General features: G+C 30.8%; 1 protein-coding gene across 1 annotated transcript in view; it reads right to left on the reverse strand.

Moving 5' to 3' along the window:
- Positions 1–1,237: 1,237 nt before the first annotated feature.
- LOC145243906 (voltage-dependent calcium channel subunit alpha-2/delta-3-like) overlaps positions 1,238–23,413 on the reverse strand; it is a 1,923,318-nt gene continuing 1,901,142 nt past the window's right edge. Inside the window, exon 36 of the mRNA XM_080107017.1 lies at positions 1,238–1,659. Coding sequence (XP_079963143.1) covers positions 1,561–1,659 — 99 coding nt within the window. The 3' untranslated portion in view covers positions 1,238–1,560. The remainder of the gene's footprint in view (positions 1,660–23,413) is intronic.

The raw sequence follows: 23,413 nt of genomic DNA on the forward strand, positions 1-23,413 counted from the left end.
AAAACAGCATTTTCTTCTTTTTCATGACGATAATTGGTTCAACCATTTTGAATTCAAATTCTCAATCAGTCAAATTCTCTAATAGATTTTACCTGATATTATGCTTAAACAGATTCTTTTTCCTCTTTTCAATAATTTTGTATTTTTGGAAAGCCTTTTCAAACATTTTGATAGATTTTTATACCCCTCCCCACCATTTTTTCATCTTCCCTTTTACTTTTCCAACCAAATAAGAATTACCAGTTGCTGCAAAATATGCCATCATGGCCGAAGAATCCTTTTCTTTTGTTTTTTCTTTTTTTAGTTAACACTTCAAGACAGCTATGGAATTGACAGTGCGAACGAAATGCATGCATTTTTAAAGTCTTTAGTTGTACACATAGCAGCAAAGTGAATGTTGCTTGGTTTTCAATTGACCAATTCTGAACAGTTCTGCTAGTAAATAAGATTCCATGCTAAAAAGAATAATTCCATATTATCCAAAGTTTTGGGAACAGTTTTTCTGAAGAATATTTTCTTTTGTTCTTGTGACGTTTGACTTTATAAGCAGTAAATTAAAAAATTTCATACATAATATTTTTTTTTGCTTTTTTATTTTTTAAATAAGTTATTGAAAAGTTAAGGTTGGTAAAGAATGAAGCAAGAGAAAGAGAGAAAGAAAATTTGTTATAACATTTTATTTTTTTTTTTTTTTTAGACTCTTATGTATCAAAATTAATTTGATATGTTTTTGAATTGAAATTAAAATTTAATTAAAAAAAAAATCGATTTTCTCTCTTCTCATTAAAAAAAATTAATTGTTGCTTCTTTCTGCCATTTCCCACTATTTTTTTTTTCTGGCCTTGTTTTCATTTTTGATTTACTGTTTTTGTCAGCCATTTTGTTTTTGTTTTTGTTCTTGTTTGGTTTTAAATTCCCTTCTTTTTGGCATTGGGATATCTTAATAAAACCCGTTTATCTTTTTTTTTTTTTTAATCTTCTGTTCAATTTATTCTTCATTTATTTTTTTTTTTTTCTTCTGATCATTTGTTTCCTTCATTTTTTTTCCCTCAGCTCAGTCAAGAAGAACAATTGTGAATGAACCAGGCAAAACCAATGCTTCAAATAAGAATTGAATCACCTGGTTGGATTTAAGTTTTGATATTAAAAGAATCAGCATTTGCTTCTGGTCTTATTTAAACTTATTAAAATCCATATTTTTTTATGAGAAGTGGACTTGCTGACTTCTGTTAAATTCTTCTTTTTTTTTCTTTTTTTTTTTTTTTACCAGCCATCAATAAGAAAAAGAGATATCATTATTTTGATGTTTTTACATCAAATAATTTTATTTTGACTTTTCAACTTCTTTTTCTTTTCATTTTTTTCTTTTTTGTTATTTTCATTTCTTCTTGATTGTTTGTTTTTGATTAAGAATCGTTCTTTTTTATCATTGTCTGCGTGAATTAGTCGAGAGGGCAGCCAAAATGATTAGTTAAGTAGAAAGGCATCTGCAGCTCAACAGGATATCTTGATGGCGTCAGTGTTTAAAGAATTTTTCGGTCTTCGTTTTATGTGTGTGCGTTAGGAAGATACCATCACCCATGAGAAGAACAGTGTCGCTGCCATAACGAAGGGTAAGTTATGTCCAATATGACCATGAGCATTTACATTTCCTTCTTCCTGCAAAAGATAAGCAAACTTTAGAATCACACAAAAAAAATGGTGCCATTTAACGGTAATTTTATTCCAGATTTGTTGGGCATTACTTTCAGACAAATTATTTTGTACTAAAGTCATGATTTCTGCCATTTTCTTGAGTAAAAACATTACTTAACAGATATTTATATGCGGCACAATCACCTTGACACACTGGTTCTCATTAGATCACCGAACTTAAGCAACATTGAACACGGTCAGTAACAAATGGGTGATCAATTTGGGAATTCCAGGCGCTGTATGGAGAAGGACATCAACACCTTCCTGCAAGAGTTGCAAAAACCTAACGCCGTCATCTCCCCTAACTTGTGAATTTCATATTCCCATGGAACTTCCTCCTTTGAAGGAAGCTGGTTAAGTCCGCATAGGGTTAATACCGTTTCCATATTCCATTCCATATTAACAGATATTAGTGGAGATTAATTATTAATGTTGGGACGATTAATTGGAATTAAAATTTTTAAAAATTGTACTTATTTTCTGATGCCAACAACGATTCTTTTAATTTTTTTATTTCTTTTAACTTAATTTACCATTGCTGGTATTAATGATAAATATTTAGATTTTAAATGACTAGTAAATTTACAGACTGCCCTCTCCTCCACAAGTGCATTCTTATGTTTTAGAAAATATAGGCACATATTTTACATTTTTACTATAATACAAAACGTATTTAGTGGTTTTAAAAGAATTGGTAATTGTATTGAAATATAGGTACAGCCACATTGACAGTTCAATTCTTTCCTTCTTCAATGTCACCTTGTAAATTTTTAAAAATTTATTTTTTATTACATTTTCACCCCAAACAAGGCAGATTGCCACTTTGTTGTAGGGGGCTACTATCGGGGACATAAGCATCAGGGATACTGTGCAGGAAGTTGGGCAGCAAGATGTTGGTTCACGTTGCACTTGAACTTCTGCATGTCAGTGCAGTCGGGGAAGCAGGGACCCGGAAGAGAATTCCAAAGTCTAGCTGTTCTGAGGGAGAAACTACTAGAGTAGAAGGCTCTCTTACATCTAGGGATCTCTACTGTGAAGGGGTGGGATTTAGCTGCTTGTCGGGTTTGTCGGGGGTATTTACGTCGTGGGGGTACAAATGCTTGCAGTTCGTCAGAGCATTCTCCGTTAAAGTACTTGTAGAACAGGCAAAGAGATGCAACATTTCGTCGATGGGACAGAGGCTGAAGTTTAGCTGACAGTTCAGGACCTATCAGATTGGCGACTGTCTTTTGAACCTTGTCTAGGAGCGAGAGACTAGTGGCAGATGCACCAGCCCAAATATGACAACAATACTCCATACATGGGCGAATGGTGGCCTTATAGAGGTATAGGATACTTTTAGGCGTTAGTAGCTTTCTAGCACGGTAGAGAGAACCCACCTTCTTTGCAGCGGCCCTGGCAATGTTCTCAATGTAATTGTTCCAACTCATATTTCTTGTGAACGTTAGGCCAAGGAGTTTAAAAGATGTACTTTCAGATAGTCATTGGCCATTGCTATTGGCGGTAAGGAAGGGTTCTTGTAATTAGTGAAGGAAACAAGTTTGACAAACAATTTGAAGATAACATGAAATCCCACCTTTCCATTCTATATTATATTTTTTATCTCCTTTTTTTTTTTTTGCCTCCAAAGTTTATCTCTGAAAAGAAACAACAACTTCATAAATACAAAAGATTCTTGATGCCACTGCAATGACTTCAATCATAGCAAAACTTATGATGCAATACCTTTTAAAAGTCGAAAATACCTTCAAAGTGTAGCAGCCTGAAACTTTTGTTAAAAACTGTAAATACAAAAGAATGAAACCATTTTCAAATACAAAAAAAAGGACATAGTATATATTCGGCACTCGAACGACACTGGCAGATGAAAGGAATAGATTTAGCATGCCACTATATCTGATGTGCTTTAAAAAAAAAAATCATTTTTTTTCAAATCTATTCATATCTGTTCAAACTGACTTTATAAATTGTTTTGGATTTTGTATAATAGCAAAAATGTAGAGGAGGATAGAATGACTTCAAGACAAGTCAGTCTATGAATCCACAATCTTTCCCTTTTAAAATAGCAACTTGTGTACAATGATTCTTATATAATGAAGGGTTCAAGTAAGATAGTTTTTTTTTTTTGTATGCTTTTTAACCCGAAACAAGGCATACTGGCACTTGGAACATAAGGGGCTACTATTTGGGATCATGTCTAATAGGGAAATGTTTGTTCACAGGAAAATGGAAACCAAAACAAAAAATAAACCTACAGTAAGTTTTATGAATCAATATTTTTTATTTTGTAAAATGTGTAGCAACAAATGAAAACATCTTTTTTGTTATTTTTATTGCTAATTTTTCCTATTTTTTATTGCTATTTTTTATTTTTTTTGCTGTTTTTTGGCATTTAAAAATTTTTTTTGCTTCTTTTAAGTTTTTCTTTGCGAATTTTTATTGCTTTTTTTGCTATTTTTGATTGCTATTTTTTGCTATTTTTTTTTTGCTATTTTGTTATTTTTTTGCTGTTTTTACTATTTTTTTTGTTATTAGCTTTTCGTAAGAATGTTTTAGGGAGTTTTCTGACAAAAATATTTTTTGTTCACGTTTTTTCTGTTTTGCAAATGTCTTGTAAGAAATTTTTCCAATCAGTAACAGTGTTTTGAAGTGACACACCCTAGTTGTAAAATTCGAACAGTTGCGCTGTCCACTTCGTTCAACTTATTAACTTGTCTGCAACATTGGCTGAGGGTATTCACCATATTTTGGCGGTTTATGTAAACTACCGGAATATTCTGAGTCAGCATTCACAAAAAAAAAGCCCAAATCGTTTTCTGCATAAGTATCACCTTAAATACCCTTGACTCCAAATAGGTAAGCAAAAAGGCCCTTTAAAAACCGTGATACAAGGCTGGTTTACAAATAATGTTGGATTTTCTTAAGGACAAAGCAGCCAATTAGGAAATCTGTGTTCAGATTTGGAAACGTGTATGTGTGTGTGTGTGGGAGGGGTCGGGGTCGAACGATGTCAGACACTGTAATACTAAACCTGTTCCGTTTCGGTCACCAGCTTATTTTGTGTGCTGAAAATATGCCTGGTCCTAAAAATGAAATTTAGTAATCATACATGTATATTCTTAGCTATGTACATTTAATTCGAGAGAAATACAAAGAAAGATCTGGGTGATGGGAAAACGATTACATTCTCAGGTCCATCTAATAACAAACTAGTCTTTTTAAAGAGTACAACATACAACACAAGGCAATCACTATCATGGAGTCTGTTCTAATGTCTATGGCTCTACGCATTCTTTTTATTGCAGCAGCAAATTGCTACCGAGTGATCATTCTTTGGATCATGTCAAATTACAAAAACAAGAAAATTAAAAAAAATTAAAAAATATATTCATTCAAGTTTTTATGTGTTTGACGCCATTAAAATTTGCTACATGAGAAGTTTCTTATTCTCACATTCAGAAGCAGACTTAATGACGCCATTAAATTTTATGCAAAAAGTGGAAATGAAAGGTTATGAAAGAGACTTTGTATGTAAATGATTATCGATGCCAATGCATTCTATTCAAAATTCATGCACAATATTAAGATGAGAAACGTGATTTCTTTTTTTGGATTCTTTATAGTTTCGCTAAAAAACAGACACTGAAATAGTTTTTTTTGTTTTCTTAGTAGTTTAATCTTTAGTCAACATTTATCTTCTATCATCACAAAACAATTTCAATTTTTGGGTGCTTATTTAGAATTACACTTTATTAAAAACAACAAAATTACAGAAAAATCTTTACGATCTATGTACTCATCACAGAACGAAAATGTCATATTCCAAAAATCGCATAAATTGATCAAGTATATTTTTTTTAAAGAAAATCAAACTTTATGAAGAAGCGAGACAAGATCTAGGAGCCATCATTTTGTTTTAAAATTCAAGGGCGACAATTCAATTCAGCTATCGAAATTTTGTTTGTCTTCAAAATATTTAAAACTATTTAATCACTAAATTTTTATTTTCTTAGTTAAAAAAACAAAAAACAAAACTACTTGATCAATTTACATGATTTTTGGAATATGACATCTTTGTTTCATGACGAGTACGTACACCATGAAGATTTTTCTGTATTTTTGTTTTTTTTAATTAAGCACAAAATTTTATAGAAAAGATTAAATGAAAACTATACAAATTTACTATGTGTGTACTAAGAATGAAATCTTGGAAAGAAATTACCTTAAAAGAAAGTGAAACCATGATTCTGACATTTCTTGCTTTGGTAATTTTCTGGATAGAATGATGAAGAAATGGATATAACTAACCTTTAATATCAGGATATTCCTCAAGTCTGTGCACTTTTGATTTTACAAATAGAAAATAAACCAAAGCCAGCTTGTATAAAATAAGAATGAAACTAAATGCCAATGTTATCTTCCTTTCATCAAAAAAAGTTGGTTTTTAATGCATTTACACATGATATTCGATTAGACCTTTTATATTTATAAAAGAGTTAAACTTTTGGTTAAAGAAAATCTCAACTTTAGAAAAAAATCTAACAGTAAATTAAAGAAAGCTGAATTAGAAAATGATACAGTGTGAATTCCAAATTAGTATTTTCTATTTATATTTGAAATTTCAGTTTTTAAAGTTAAATCTTTGTCTTTGCAGTTAATTGAGTTTGTCACACTTCAGTTTGAAGTTTTCATTGTTATACTCACAGATTAAGTGGATGCGCCTATTTAATGTCTACAAGTCTCAATAAAAAACTCTATCCATCAGTATGTCTGTCATGTTCAAATCTGAAATCGCAATTTCTTTGACAAATGTGCATGAATGCCCACCCATTAAGATGATCTATTCTTGTCAATTTTAATTTGAAGTTAAGTTTTCTTAATTTGGAGCTCAGATATTTTTAATTTGAGGTAAAAATGTGTGTAATAAAATTTTTAATTTAATTCAGCTTTTTAGAACTTTAGAATTGATCTTTTTTTAAGTTCAACTTTTTTCATTCGATAGTGGAAAGGTGTAAATTTAATCGAATCCAGGTGCTAAACCTAATATCTTAGACTATAACATTTGCCACTTCTGCATTTTAGCTTTTTGGTTTTCATTTTTGGAAGAGTTCGATTTGAGACAAGTGGAGATACTCTCGAAATTAATGGAATTTTTTAGAAAGTTTTTGGAAAATCAAACCAAACACAGTAACACAATGGAAGCATTAATTATAGATATATTTATTGAACTCAATAAATTGTTTTAATGGGCATTTTTTTTTTTAAAACAAATAAATTGAAATGTTTAAATAAATCAAGGTAACAAAGAGTTTCCAGATAAATTCACATTTATAAATAATTTAGAACATTCACGCTCATTTCCAGATAAATTATTAGCAAAAGTTCTGTAAAGTTTATATCATAATTAAGTTTTAAACAAATTTTAAACAAATAAGTATTCGTTGAGTTTTATCACTTTCAGAAAACAATATAGTTATATTACCATGTCTGAAAGAAATGAACAAAACACCAACGCAATAAGAGGTAAGACCATGCTGCCAAGTTTAATTGAAAAAATATCTTTCTTTTTATGGTTGCGTTTATAACCAACTACAATCTAAACCAGGTTCTGCCAACCAATTCTGGTCTGCAAGTGAACTTTCATCCACCGCCTTACTCAGGGTACAATAAAATATGTTTGCAATCTTTTTTTGTTTGTTTTATTTCAGTAAAATAAGTGATATGGTTTAAATATTATATTTAATATTTGTTTCTTAAAATACACAGAAAATTATTTACATATTTAATAAGATTATTGTCTTCCATAACAATGTTGCCAAAGCTATTTGGCCCCCGTCATATAATCAGCATAGCTTTTGGGCCCTCGTGCTTCAAAAGTTTGTCAAGCCCTGGTCTAAACTATAAGTTATGCAGTCTGTTTGGTTTCCTCTTTCCAAAATAGTATTGGCGTGATGGGTATTTAACTTTCAAAATGATAAAATTATATTACAAAAAAAAAAAAAAAAAACTAATGCAGGGTTAAAAAAAAAAAACATTGAGAGGAAGATAACTTTGGTCAGTAGTTTTAGTTGTCATCTTATAATTTATTTTCAAAAAAATTTGGCACAAAAATACAGACTTGATTTATATATTACTAAGGAACAATTTACTTACAATTACATTAAAGATATTGAATCAGACCTTTTATGATATTAACTCCAGCCTTCTTTGGCTACCCATCTCTCTGAGACCATAAATAATAAATCCGATATAAACAAATCTCTATATAAGATGGAGTACTGTTTATTTGCTGACAATGTATAAAGCATTAGGATATCACTTTCAAACAACGTTTGCCTCATAGTTGAGATTCTACCCAGTCAACTATCAACTAGATGGTCAGAGGTTAGAACCTGACTTGGGGCAGGTGCTAGTCTATACACATTGGAGAGCTGTGATAGTACAAAACAGTTAGTCTGTGGATGATTATATCAGCCTCCTTTCTCGGATTGCTAAACAGTTTGTAAGTAAAAAAAATTGGAGTACTGTCTTGTGATTGGCAACGTTTGCAATGAAATATAAATTTCCATCAGCGCCTGCCTCATAGTTAAATGGTTAGAATTACTAATTATCAACTAGATGGTTGTAGATTTGATTATGGCTGGGTGCTAGTTTAGGTGAACTGAATACAATGAAACAGTATGTAGATCGCCACCAGAATGCAAGACTTTTGCATTCTGGCATAAATACACTTGTTTTGCATTGGCAAAAGTTTGTTGATTCTGATGTTTATTTTGATGAATAAATTTTTGTTTGAACAGATATGTTCATCTAAATTTAAGTTAAAAACCGCAAGAACTTTCTTGTCAACCTGAGATATATATATATATATATATATATATATATGAATATAGATGGATGGCCTCTGTAGAGCAAAGAGAAGTCCAGGAAGACTAGAAACAATGATGTGATGAATGAAGAGCACATACAGCACCTGGTATTCCCAAATGGACACCCACTTTTTAGTACTGACTAGGCACAACGATGCTTAACTTCAGTGATCTAAAGGGAATCAATGTGTCAGTGTGATTATGTTGTGCATGTATATATATATATATATATATATAACTATATTTCGTTTTTTTTTTTTTTTAGTAACAAAGAGTGTTGTATCACTCTATTAGTATTAGTTGGCAACATCATTAATGAATGCTCCACTGATGAAGGCGTAAGAAGGTTAGGGTTATAATCATCCACAGATAAACTGTTCCGTAGTATCACATGAATCCTGAAGATGATAGTTAATTTGTGAATTAACGATCATGTATTTGTCATTATGAACATATGGAATATGTGTGTTAATATAAAAAAACAATTCTCTTATATAATTCAAATCGATTCTCATGAGAATTAATTTACAAAGCAAAATGAAGCTGAATATTCTAAACTTAAAATAATTATTTATAAAATTTCTAACAGAGCGGCGAGAGCGATGAATAAAATTACAGATTAGTTTTATCATACTGTTATTGAATGCCAATATCAGAATGAAGGTGATACAGACCAAAACTTGATTCTCAGAAAACTTAAAATCGAATGTTTGAAGAAGAAAAAAACAAAAAATGAATGCACACTTCCACATAGAAGAAAGAAAAAGGTAAAAATAAAAAAAAATAAAAAAAAAACCCCAAAAACTGAACAAACTTTCAAAAATCAAGGACGCCAAACTTGGCACTTATTCGTAATTTGATCCTAATCTAAGGGAGATAACTAGTATTTACTAAAGAAATAATGTTATTTTTTTGCAAATAATTTAAAACGATTAAGGACGCTGAAATGAACAAGGAAACAAATTCTTATTTTTGATACGAAAAAACTTCATTATTTTCCAGAAATCGAATATATACTAGCAAATTAATTTTGTCAGGATGCTGAAAAGGAAGATTTTTTTATATGAATTATAACGCTCATCTTTTGAATAGTCAATGATAAAGTTGTTTTTCGATTAGCAAATTAAAATTGTTTACATATTTCAAAATATAAACCTTGTTCATGATAAACGAGTTTTCTGTATTTAACAAAGAAAATTAAAAATAAAGAAAATTCTTAAATTTTATTTTTGTAATATGTAAAATACTTCATTAAAATGAAATATTGGTACTTAAGCACTTGTGTTTGCTGAAATAATATTTGGAAAGCCATTCTTAACATGGGGAAGGAGGGAGGATGTTTTTATTCTGTACAATTTGTATAAATTCTAAATTTGACAATAAAAAAAATATCGTAAAACTTGAATTTAACTTGAAAACACACACACACACAAATAATAGCACGGTAACATAAGTGCATAAGCGTCGAAATATTTTGTAATTAAAAATGTTAAGTCTTTTTTTGCAACAAAAGTGTTACATCTGTTCGTTTATGGTGAACGTTTTTTTTTTCTGTATTTAATAAAGAAAATTAAAATACAGAAATTTTTTAAGTGTATTTTTTTATAATATGAAAAATACTTAATCAAAATGAAATATTTTGCAGTTAAAAAAAGTGCAGTATTTTTACTTTTTGCCTCTTTTGCAAAAAGAAGTGTTGTATTTGTTTGGTCCTCAGTGACGGAGAATTCTTAATTAAAAAATATATTTCCTAATTAGAGAAAATTTACAGTTTCGTCCTGACAAAATAGAAGTTTTAAGAAATTATTTTTTTATGTTCACTGATAATTTCAGCGTTCTAAATTATCTGCAACAAAATATTTCCTTAGTGAATGCTAGTTATCTCCCTTGGATAAAGATCAAATCCCCAATAAACACCAAAAATTTTCCCAAATTAAATTTTTAAAAAATACCAAAATAAATTTTTGTCTGGCATTTTTCTTCATTTTTCAAAACAAATTTTCCAAAACCAAAAGCAGTTATTTCAATACATGATTGATAACGGGAGACAGCCACACCGAGATCAATCCTATTTAATAAAAACATAGGCTTCAAAAATAAAGGAATTTAAGATGTTTCAAATTAATTTTTATAAATTTCAAATTAAACTTAACTGGTATTTCCAATCATTGAATTTAAGTCAATCTAGTGTCACATAATCACTCTTTCTGGGAATATTTTTTCAGAAACATGTACAAATTTTTTTTGCTCTGAAGTTGAAATTAAATCACAGTATGATATGACTCTAATCTGTCATTTTTTAAAATTTTATATAAATATATGATTTTTATTATAAATATTTCAATATCTATATATGTATATGTTTTGACTTATGAGTATGGTTATATAAAACTGTTCTGTGGGTCACACAATTCTAACCCTAGACTCAAATTATATTTTATTTCAATCCAACATTCTTATTATTGCCACGGAAGTTGTAACAGGTATATAAAATAAAATAGAAACGAATATATGGCAAGTGTAAGTGTCTGTGGCAGAGAGATAGATAGCCTCAGAGATTGGAATGTGAAAAATATTTTTATGCTTTTTTTTTTTTTTTTTTTTTAAAAGATTTTAAAGTTAACGATCATCAGATTATGGAAAATGATAAGTTTTAGAATATGAAAAAGAAAGTTATCAGCTTAAAAAATCTCACTCTCTCTTTTATATATATATATATATATATATATATATATATATATATATATATATAACATTTTTTTATTAAGTTCAAATATATTGTTAACATGAACTTAAAGCCATTATTTTTTTTTTTTTTCAAAATAAAATTATATCAAAGGAGTTTATGTGGATCGATCAACACTTCAAGATTTCCATGTCTCATCAGGACTCCAAACTCCAGATTTGGAATCCTGACGAGTCTTGGACACGTTGAAACATTGAATGATCTGCATAGTCTCCTTACAATGTTTATATAAATGAATTTAATGATATTCTAATATGTATAGACTATAACTTTCCAGATTTGAGTTTTTACTTACCCCTCCCACATATTTCTATCATTATAATCAGCCTGTAACGGTAGAATATTCATTATGACTTTGTGGTCAGTTTTGTCATGAGCATTTCGCATGCAAGACAACAATTTCAAGAATCAAGAGAAGAAATTTAAAAAATACAAAGCAGATAAAATATTTACAAATATTTTCTTTTTTCAAATTGCATGAAGCAGACATGAAAACTTTGTGAGATTTTTGTTCCGTGAGAAAAAAAAAAAACATTTTTGGCTAATGAAGCTAGATTGCAACAGGGTAGAAAACACTTTTTTTGAAAGAGAAAAAAATGTTTAATTGTATTTATTCGGTTATTATAAAAATTGGCCATGTGTTTATTTTAATGAAATCCACTAAAAAAGTTATTAGATGAGGTTTGATTTCTGTAGAAATTAAAAACGGCTTCGAAAATTGAATGCACACATTTATAAAAAGAACTAAAAAAAAAAAAGCTACCTGTCCCAGGAAGTGTAAAATGAATTCCCTAGGCAGAACAGGTTTTGCTTCACTTTTATGCCTGCTTATATATGTTGCAAAAATTAAAATCAAGATATAATGATATCTATTATTATGTCTAGATTTTTAATTTCAATTTTCATCCAAATCGAGTTTATATTTAGTTCCTAGAAAATGTCTCAAATTTAAGGCTTTAGCTTAAGGGTCTTAAGAAGAAATAAAAATTTAAAGAATTTGAATTCATTGGTGTCTAATGACTATGAACAAAAATTTAATTCATATCTGAAATATTTGAACTTTCAAATGAAAGATTATGGACATATAATGCCGCCCACAACACTTTAAATTACCCAAAAGAAATTATAATTTGGAGAATAGTAATCGATCTCGAATATCTATTGTTAAAATTTTACGAATGAAAATGGTGATATCTGAATTTCTGTGAACAGTTTGTTCCAACCTCCCTCTATGTCTACTTTGCATAAGGTTAAATTAAACTATATATAACCTACATTATCTAACCTTATGCTTGGAAGCCGTGTTTCAAAATTCATGATCACCAGTTGATTAGTTTAGGAGTCGTTCTTATATATATATACTTAACTTTCTATAAAGATTAAAACAATACCAGCTTAATATTTATGAATCATAGAATTTCAGAAAAAATAACCATTTTTTTCTGTGTTCCTAATTGAAAAAAAATTTATCGGTTCTTCACGGTCGCATTGCTATAAAAGAAATGTGACATTTTTTTATAACCCTTTCATGCACACAAATAATCCAATAGAAAAACTGGCAGAAAAACATCATAACTATGTATTGACTTAGTCAGAATTTGTGACAGACAATTAAAATCCTATTAGTGACGCCATTCTGGTGAAATGTTTTCTAGATCTGCCCTTCTGTGGAACACAATACCATGAGGCTGCTTCTCAGCTGACTACAACATGGTAGTTTTCAAGTCTAATGTAAATAAGTTCTTGTTGAGCTATTCTCTTAAATAATTAATCTTTACCCAAGTTCCACCCATTACTGATCATCATGGTGTTGTCTCACCATCTACCTAACACTTATTAACCTTTATCCTTGAGTGGCCTGCAGGCTTTGATAAGCCGTGATCCCCAAGTAAAAAAATAGTGTCTAGTCGAGCTTCTTTCTGTTCTTTTTGGAGAGAGTTTATATATAAAATGAAAATTACAATTGAATTTATCAAAATGATCAAAGATGGTAAAATTAAAGTAAATTATAAATATTAAAGAATTAATATTTATAAAATTATCTCAGCCAGATATAAAAGCTCGATAAAACCAAATAGGAAATAGAGCTTATATGAGCAAACAGTTAATAAAATATGTTAAAAAAACACTTTGAAATGAGTTAAAACATATTTAATCTGAAAAGGAAACACTAAATAAATGGATAGTCCTTAATCCGCAGAGTTTTGAAGAAATACTCTCCTTCTCATCAGAGGGTAGGAATTAGCAAAATGCGGGATCGGATTTTGCATGCAGAAGTATTTGATGAAACAACAAGTAAGTCAAAGATCTTACTTGAAAACAAAATAAGTTAAGCAGAGAGAATATGGTAAAGAAAAAGGTGATTACACATGAATGGATAGTCTGATGGAAGATAAAAAAATCCAGTGACGGTAAAATCCAAATGTAAAACTTCAAGAAAGTTAAAAGAATTTCCATTTGTACAAGTAAAATCCAAGGAAATCCCGTAATTGGAAGACGATGGTCCATAATAATCCAAAGGCAGAAATCCATGGAATAATTCACAAACATGTGTACAAGGAAAAAAAATAATATTAATAAAAGAAAAATAAGATGTGCTTTTCACTCTACTTCCGAGACATAACTATATATATATATATATATATATATATGTTAAGATGTTCATGTATGCTTCTAGAATAGTAATTTCAAGGTTATGAGGGTTTTTGAAGCATAAAAACGATATTTTTTATATTTCAAGCAGTCTTCTGCTCTTGATTACAAAAAAGTAGGGAAATAAAATTGAAAGATCATTCTTTCATTTTTATTTCACTACTTTTTGTGATCAAAAGCAGGGAACCGCTTGAAATATAAAAAAAACATCATCGTTTTTATGCTTCAAGAACCTTCATAACCTTGAATATATATATATATATATATATATATATATATATATATACATATACACAGGGTGACCTAAAAAAAACCCCAGGAAATTCAGTTGTTTTTCTGAGCATATTACATTCAAAGGAGAAAAAAAGGCCAAAGACCCTAGTGTTTTGATGTGATGTTTTGAATATAATAAACTAGTTATGACCAAAGTTTCATTTCGTTCGGACAAAACACTAAGAAACGGGGCCTAATTAGAGTTGGGACCCGTTTTTTTTTTTTGGGGTAACCCTGTATAATCTTTTCTACACTTATGTTAATTAGACATATTGAATTTCCAGCATCACTACAGAGTTCTGATTTAGTGCTTTTGAGGCTTAGACTTGAATCAACTCTGCACCGCAACCACCTACAATGGAATGGACAATGTGAACGAAGCTTTTGTTAGATAAACAGATGTACAGGCATCTCAAATGCGTGCAAACAAGAAAAAGCCGAGAAAGATGCGGAACAAAACCTACGTAAATAGAGAAAATCACTTTGTGCCGCCAGGGCCAACATAGAACCCACATGATGTGGAAGAGACATGTTAAATGAAAAAGTATGAAACATAAGGATCATGAAGACCCTTCACCCTCCCTCTCTTTGATCTATGACTAGTGTTGCATCAAGCTAATAACTGGAGCTTAACACATTTGTGTGTATCATTTGAATTCTTTGTATTACTGTTCTCATTTTGAGTGTCATTTTCACAATGTTTCGGTCAATGTAATCACCGGCCTTCTTCAGGTGTATATTGTCGAACTTGGGAATCTTTCCACAAGATCCTGTGGCATAGTGGATAAAGTACTTTGTAAAATTCAATTGTAGAGTTATTCTTCTGGAGGATGATAGTTCGATCCTCAGTTCGTACAACACTCAAAATACAATTTCAAATTACTTAGGACATCTACCCAGATATGGTTGAGTGAATGCAGATTAGATAATGGTTCCATTCGAAATTCCATGCAAATTCATGAATTCAACAAGATACGTCCAAAGAAGTTTGACGGAAACGTTGTGAAAATGACATTCAAAATGAGAACGGTAGTCTGAAGAATCCAAATGATACGAATAAACAATCATCATCTCAAAATTTCAGAAACATAATATTTACAAAAATGTCCCAAAACTATTTTCACCAATTCTTATTGGCCAATCTGATGAGTACAATAATTGTTATTCAAATCGCTTACTAGTGCAACTTAAGCTCTGAATATCCATTTAGAAGAGGATCATTCAAATTTAGATTGAGAATATTAATGAGGTGACTATTAATTTTTCTACCCTGTGGCTATTATCATTTAAAGTAAACAATAAACAGTAACAACATTATAAAGCAGAACCATTTCAATTGCCAAAACATGAAGAACAGGACAAGTTAATTTTTCTTTGACTTTTACAAGTTTTCATTATCCACATTATTGAAATGAGTTTATATGGACACCATTTACCATTTTCATAATCCCCAGTAAAAACATTAACTCTTAATAATTTATGAAATGTAAAAAAAAAAAAATGATTCATCATTTTCTCTTTTGAAAAGCAATCTTAATCATAGAAATAAATTGTCATTTTATATTTGGATTCTCATTTGAGTCTTGATTGTGCAATTGTGTTCATTTGTTATTTCATATATTTATAATGATATTGAGATCAATTCTCGAAACTTTAGAAAACAAAAGTGAAAACTAATTCGTATGATAATAATTAACATTCAATTAATGCTTGAACTTTAGGACTCAAATATTGAGCACAATTACATTTCAGTATGTAAAACAAACTGAGTATGATGATGATCAACATCATAAAGATCAAATACCAAACAATCACTTATAGCATAATCAAAATTCAAAGATCAATTCCCATTTGAGTCTTGATCTTGCATTTGCCATTTAATATATTTATAATATTAAGATTAATTCTCATTTATGTTTTTATCGTGTTATAAGTGATCATTTCGTATTTGATCATTATGATAATAATCATCATCATCATCATATACAGTTTTCAGTTTGTTTTACAGACTGAAATGTAATTGTGCTCAATATTCATTTGAGTCTTTTTTTAATTTTAATTTTTTTTTATTCAATTTTCACCCCAAACAAGGCACAGTGCCATTTGGAAGTAGGGGGGCTACTATCGGGGACATAAGTTGCAGGGGTATTATGAAGGGAGATGAGTAGTAAGATGTCTGTTCACATTACACTTGAACTTCTGCATGTCAGTACAGTTGGGGAAGCAGAATACCGGAAGGGAGTTCCAAAGTCTAGCAGTTCTGGGGAAGAAACTATTGGAGTAGAAGACTTAGGGATCTCTACCGTGAAGGGGTGGGATTTAGCTGCTTGTCGGGTTTTGTCGGGGATATTCACATCGAGTGCTTGTAGTTTGTCAGAGCATTTACTATTAAGGTACTTGTAGAACAGGCAGAAGGATGCAACATTTCGTCGTCTGAAGCCTAGATGACAGTTCAGGACCTATCAGGTTGGCGACTCTCTTTTCAACCCTGTCCAGGAGTGAGAGACAAGTAGCAGATGCACCAGCCCAAATGTGACAACAATACTCCATACATGGGCGAATGGTGGCCGTATAGAGGTACAGAATACTTTCAGGCGTAAGTAGAGCCCACTTTCTTCGCAGCAGCCTTGCCAATGCTCTCAATGTATCTATTCCAGTTCATGTTTCCTGTAAACATTAGGCCGAGGAGTTTAAAGGAAGTACTTTCAGGTAATGTGTTCTTGGCCATTGCTATTGGTAGTAGAGAAGGTTTCTTGTAATTATTGAAGGAAACAAGCTAAGTCTTGGCAGCATTGAATGTGGCCATCCATTTTTGTCCCCATTCCACTACAGATTTGCCATTTCCTTAGATATGTGTTCATTTGTTTTCCCCTCATGCCTATTATAGAGTGGTGTCATCAGCAAATATATCCATCTCCGAAACAATTTTATCAGGAGATCATTTATGAATATCAGGAATAATAAAGGTCCAAGGATAGACCCGAGGTACTCCCGCATTTATATCATCTTGTTTAGATGTATGACCGTCGAAGACAACCTGGATTTTTCTCTTACTTAACGATTTAATTACATAATGTATTCTTCCAGTGATACCATATGATCTAATTTTCCTTAGAAGACCATCGTGCCATACCCTGTCAAAGCCTTAGATATATTGAAGGCTACCGCTTTACCCTCCCCTGTTTTGTCTAGTGAATGGTATATATGTACAGAGATTACAATTAGGATATCTGCTGTGAAACAGAATTGCCTAAATCCATATTGTTGATCAGTCAGTAGTTTAGCAGCTGTCAGGTGATAGACTAGAGCTTGATTAATTAAGGACTCAAATATTTTGGCAAAAAGCGAGAGAAGGCTAATGGGGCAGTAATTTAATGGGTCAGTTCTTTCGCCAGAATTCTTGAAAACTGGTAACACAGAAGCGGTTTTCCAGCAGTCAGGAAACCAAGATTCGTTAAGGCATTTGTTGAAAAGTTTGGAGAGAACTGGAGCAACCTCAGCGGAGCATATTTATAATAGCACAGCCGGTATGAGATCCGGTCCACATGCTTTTGAGGTGTCTAGGTTTTTTATGATACCATGTATCTGAGAAGGGGTGATTTTCAAATCATTTACTGTGGCGTCTGTCTGCAAAGGAAAGTCAGGGAGAGAGTGGTGTGCCGGGTCCAATGTGCAGTTTGAGGCAAACCGACTGGCAAATAGGTTAGCCTTCTCGGTAGCCGTGCAAGCAATCTCATGATTGTTTGATAGTGGGGGAATCGTTGACTGCCCATTATTTACTACACTGTGATAGATTTCCCAAAAAATTTCTGTTCTTCAATGCGTTTTCTGGTGGTTTCAGTGTATTCTGTCTTAGCTGTCACTATTTCTCTCTTACAATTACTTTTAGCTTCTATATACTTCTGTCTGTTTGAACTGGACTTATGTCAGTTGAATCTGCAGTATGCATGCTGCCTTTGAGCAATGGCAGCTGCACAAAAATAAATAAACCATTGGGGCTTCAAGCATTAATTGAATGTTAATAATTATCATAAGAATTAGTTTTCACTTTAGTTTTCATTACGTCAGATGAATTAATTATCATTTGAGTCTTACAGGGATCAGTTGTAACATTTGATCAGTGCTCATTTGAGTCTAGATAATATAAGTAAACTTTTAAATATTTAATACCTTTATTTCACTAAGGATGTATTTTTTTCTTTCTACATATGTTTGGCATAAAATCAAATGTCACTAATGGACACAAAAGATAAAGCAAATTTGTTTGATGTCCTGTTATTCATTTTTAGGATTCTTGATATTTCTTTCACATACAATAAAAAAACATTACTGAAGATGCAAAAAAACAAACAAAAAACAAATATAAACTAGCAAAGAAAGTTAGAGTGTTTCTTCTTTTAAAGAATTTTTGGGAAAATAAGATGACCCAAATTTACATTTTATGTTTCAGAATCTTTTTAGATAAGGATTGATTTATATCATTTGGATTTGCTAAACTATATTTCTCATCTTGGAAGTTATTCGCACGTTTCAGCCAACGTAATCCCTGATCTTCTATAGACATAGACTGAAAGTAAGATTTGTACTCATCTGTATAAACATGGACCTCTGAAGCATAAAAAGACAATGAATTTTCTTGAATGAGCAATTTTTGTTTCAGAGTCAGGCAGATTATCGTATGTCATTCATTTCAAAAGAAGGAGAGGAGGAAGACAAACAAAAAAACTTGAACACATCTTCTTAAGGTGCATTTTGTCACACTTTAGAATCTTCACAGAATTTCAAATAGAATCCTCCTTTGTTTAATCTACACGTGTAGCTTGCTTGCTCTCGTTCATGCAGAGACCAGTGGCACAACGGATAAATGTGCTAACTAATAATCAGTTCTAAGTGATAGTCCTCTGTATGTTGAAAATTCAATCCTCAGCATAGGTGAAACTAAAAACACCAGTACAAATTGCTTTAGACATCTTATAGTTTAACGAAAGCAATAAACCCTCACAAATTAAACAAAAAGTTCTATTCGAAATTCCATACACATTTTCGGTGTGGAGATTAAAGATTCCTGAGTTAGATTAGACACGCCTGAAGAAGGAGGTTACATCGGCTGAAACGTTGTGAGAATGATATCTAAAATGAGAACAGTATATAAAATATCGATCCTCATCTAAAAAAAAATTCTGAAACCTGAGATTTGAATAATATGACAATACTGGTTTCCAATTTATTTGAAAAGAATTGAATAATTCAATCTGTTGATTGAAGATATTCTGTTGCCGAAATATTAGCACGAACATAAACGTAAAAAATAAATATTTTTTTATATAAATGACACATCTTCATTTTTGTTGCGTTCCGTTATTCTTTTCTATATACATTTGCAGATGCACAGGTCAAAGCGAACAATTGAGGAGAGTGGGGCTTGCTATTTCCACATGGTATCTTTACAGATTTTGCCAATGGACTACTCCTGACATCACTTCTAGTAACCAGGTTCTGCTTTTCAGCAGTCTGAGAGGGAGAGAGAGAGAGAGAGAGTCAGTCATAACTTTACTTTGTCCTTCAGTTGAGCGGAGTTCCCACTCAACTGACATCGTTTCTGTATTTTCTGTTTAATATATTATTCATTTTACTGTTTCTACAACACCAAAGCCAGCCTGATCGCTGCCATCCACCAAATATTTACAAACCTCCCGCCGGCAATTGTGGAAAAGGAATGGTCCCAGTTCCGGACCTGTATTGAAGCGATAATTGAGGCCGAAGGCGGCTACATTGAATAAATGTCGGCTCTACTACACAATCAAGTTATCTGAATTTTTTCAATAAAAGTTTTATAATAAAGCTGTGCTGTTGTTTTCTTTAGGGTGACAATGTTATCGTTCTACTGTGTGCGTATATATATATATATATATATATATATATATATAATATTTATCTCTATATGAGAAACATAGATATTCGAATATTTCATTACTTTTCTCTTATCTTTTAAACGTTGAGTTAGTAAAGAAGTTAGGAATATTAATTTTTCACTTACTGACCAGTTAACTAACTTATAGTATATATTTCTTTTGATCTCTTGGTCTTACTGGATTCCAGGGCAAGAATTCATCTAGTCTGGTGGAGTATCCAGTTGTATGTTGTTACTATCGGCAACATTACTTACAGAAGGTGCACCAATCCACATAAGCCAGTGTAAGGTGGCAATACAGAGAGAATTTTATTTCGGTCTCAAAAACCATGAATATTTAGTCAGAGTTTACTTGTAGTCAAAACTATCCTCATGCTAGGTTGTCCTGACAAACCCATCTACAAAGAAATAGACAATCGAGGACAGTGTCTAGTAGGCATTCAAGTTTTCTATATTTTTTAAACAATTTCCTTTTCTTTGGCCGCATTTTAGTGCCAATGTGTTGTTTTTTCCTAAACCACTCCAACTTTCTTGATAGTTTGCCATCATAAAAAAACAATTGCAGTGCAACAATGTCACCAAACACACAAACACACGTCATATTTGACAAACCAAAACAAATATTGCATCTTTATAAAATGACAATAACAACATTTATTGCATTAGAAAATTAAAGAAAGGAAACAATATTAAAAAAAAGCATGTCAAACAGCTTCCAATGACGACAACAAACAGTTCTCCCTTTACGGAAGAGTGCTCTTCAGACTGAGTATAATATTATAATATTCTCATCTGTACCTGTCTTCTCGGGATGAGGACAAAAACATCTTGACTAAAATTTCATTTTATATATATATATATATATATATATATATATATAACCCTTTCCTTTTTCAAGCAATAAATTCTTAACTCGAATATATGCCTCTATATGTTGTTTTTTCAGAATTTAAAATTAAACCACGAAACTTATATATATATAAGTTCAGCTGATTTCTAGCTAAAACTGAAACATGTCTGCAAATATGTAGACAAAAATGTTTTTATATTGTATTGATCAAAAGTTTTATACCGAATTAATATAGGGCTCTATTGTTAAGCACTTTTATGCGAAACTCAGTAAGAATTCACTGGAGTATACTTTATGGATATAAACTATAAGTAATGAAATTTGAATGTAACTTTGATTATTATCTCTCTATTTTTTCTTATAAATTGCTCTTTTTAATCGGATAGAGCTTTATCTATCCAGACAGATTAGCCGCCCTTTTTCTCCCCTCGCCCAGATCTTTTTTTTTCACGTTAACTTTATGTATAAATGTAGTTAACTATATATATATATATATATATATATATATATATATATATATATATATATAAAGATGGATTTAACATTAGAATAAACATATTAAGGAAAAACTGGTTGACAAAAACTTAGAATAAGAAAAAATAAAATCTCTTAAAGGCCTTTTTGCCTGACCCTCTTCAGAAGAGACACGTCAAAAATGATGCAAGGAGTGGAAAATTGTCGCAGATATCAATTGACAGATAACTGGGGGAATATATATATATATATATATATATATATATATATTATTTATTTATTTATTTATATATTTATTTATATACATTTATATATATATTGAATAAAGTTCAAGTTTTTTGTTTGAAACATTTTATTTATCCCAAACAATTATTAAAATTATACATTTTCTTGTTTACTATATGTGTGTGTGTGTAGGAGACATATATTTTAAAGTTTGTTGTATGTTATTTGACAAAGTGCAAATATTGGTCTTTTCATCAGCTTATCCAAATCGGTAAAAGCAATTTGCATCAAAGTTAAAATGAAGTTTCGTTGTGTCATGTGACATGGAAAGCTTGAAAAGTATTAGTATTGTTAGAATGCATAAGTTAAAATCGTCCTTCCCCCATCTCTCCATACTGACAGCATTCTATTTGGTAGACACTTGGAACATCTTACAAATTAATGTTTTACAAATTGTATTATTCTGACATTTTTGTACACAAAATTACGTGAATCGTCAAAATTAGAGCAATTTTTTATCTTATCAAGACCATCTAATCATAATCCTATCTTTATGAAATAAACACTGAATTTTCGATCTGTTTTCAACATAGTATTCATTTGAAGTATTTTGGGGCTCAATTTTCGTACAGATAAATAATGGTTACACAACTTTGAGTCATTTTAAATTAAAGTCGACTGAACTCAAGGGGATTGATATATCTTGCTGGCTATATGCACTTGCAGTGGAGTAATAAATTGAACTCCTTTGAAGTTAACTATTTCCACCAAGAGTTATGTTCTCTTCAATAATCAATAGTTTGTAGAAGATCCCTTGTCATCATAGGTGGCGCTCTTACTAATCTTGGCGCATGTTTAGAATTACACTTATTTAAAAAAAAAAAAAAAAATCAGAAAAATCTTTATGGTGTACATACTTGTCATGGAATGAAGACGTTATATCCCCAAAAATCATATAAATTGATTAAGTAGTTTTTTTTTATTTTTTTATTTAAGAAAATCAAATTTTATGAATTTTAATGATTGTTTTTGGCAGCCATTGATGATTTCTTACTTTTGGAAAGGTTAAATAGAAAAGAAATAGTCGATTTGAGTTGTCTGCCTTTATGAGTAAAGAAACAGGGCACCCATCAGCTCTCCCAGTCAACATTTATCATAAAATTTGATTTTCTTAAATAAAAGATCAATGTACTTGATTTTTAGAATATGAAATCTTCATTCTCTAATCAGTGCATAGATCATACAGATTTTTCTGTACTTTTCTTCTAAATGTGTGATTCTAAATAAGTACGTTAATCTCTAGATTGCAATGGGCGCACCAATTTTCATAACAATTAACAAAAACGCTGCACTATTTAAGATCACAGTCCAAGTTAATTGAAGTCCTAACACTCAGAATATTACACTTTGGGATACTGTTCCACTATGACTCTTTGTTGAGTGATTTTTTAGTTATTTATTAAAATTGAAATAAGAACAACACAGAATGTATTAATTTAGTAGTTCTAGCAGAATGTAAAAATAAAAATGTCTGACAGAAGAAAATCTAATCCAAGTATTTCCCAAGAAACTTTCTATTTCTTCCTCATCAAAAAATGATGGAATCAAATCTGAAATTCCTCATAACATTTCATACACATTTTTCTCGAAGACATCCAAAGATGTTCAGCTTGAAAGCATCAGTTAACTGTAAAGTAAAAGAAGAAACAATAAACATT

The sequence above is a fragment of the Euprymna scolopes genome, chromosome 22 (assembly GCF_053919585.1).
Source record: "Euprymna scolopes isolate OS-2025 chromosome 22, ASM5391958v1, whole genome shotgun sequence".
NCBI classification, from domain to species: domain Eukaryota; kingdom Metazoa; phylum Mollusca; class Cephalopoda; order Sepiida; family Sepiolidae; genus Euprymna; species Euprymna scolopes.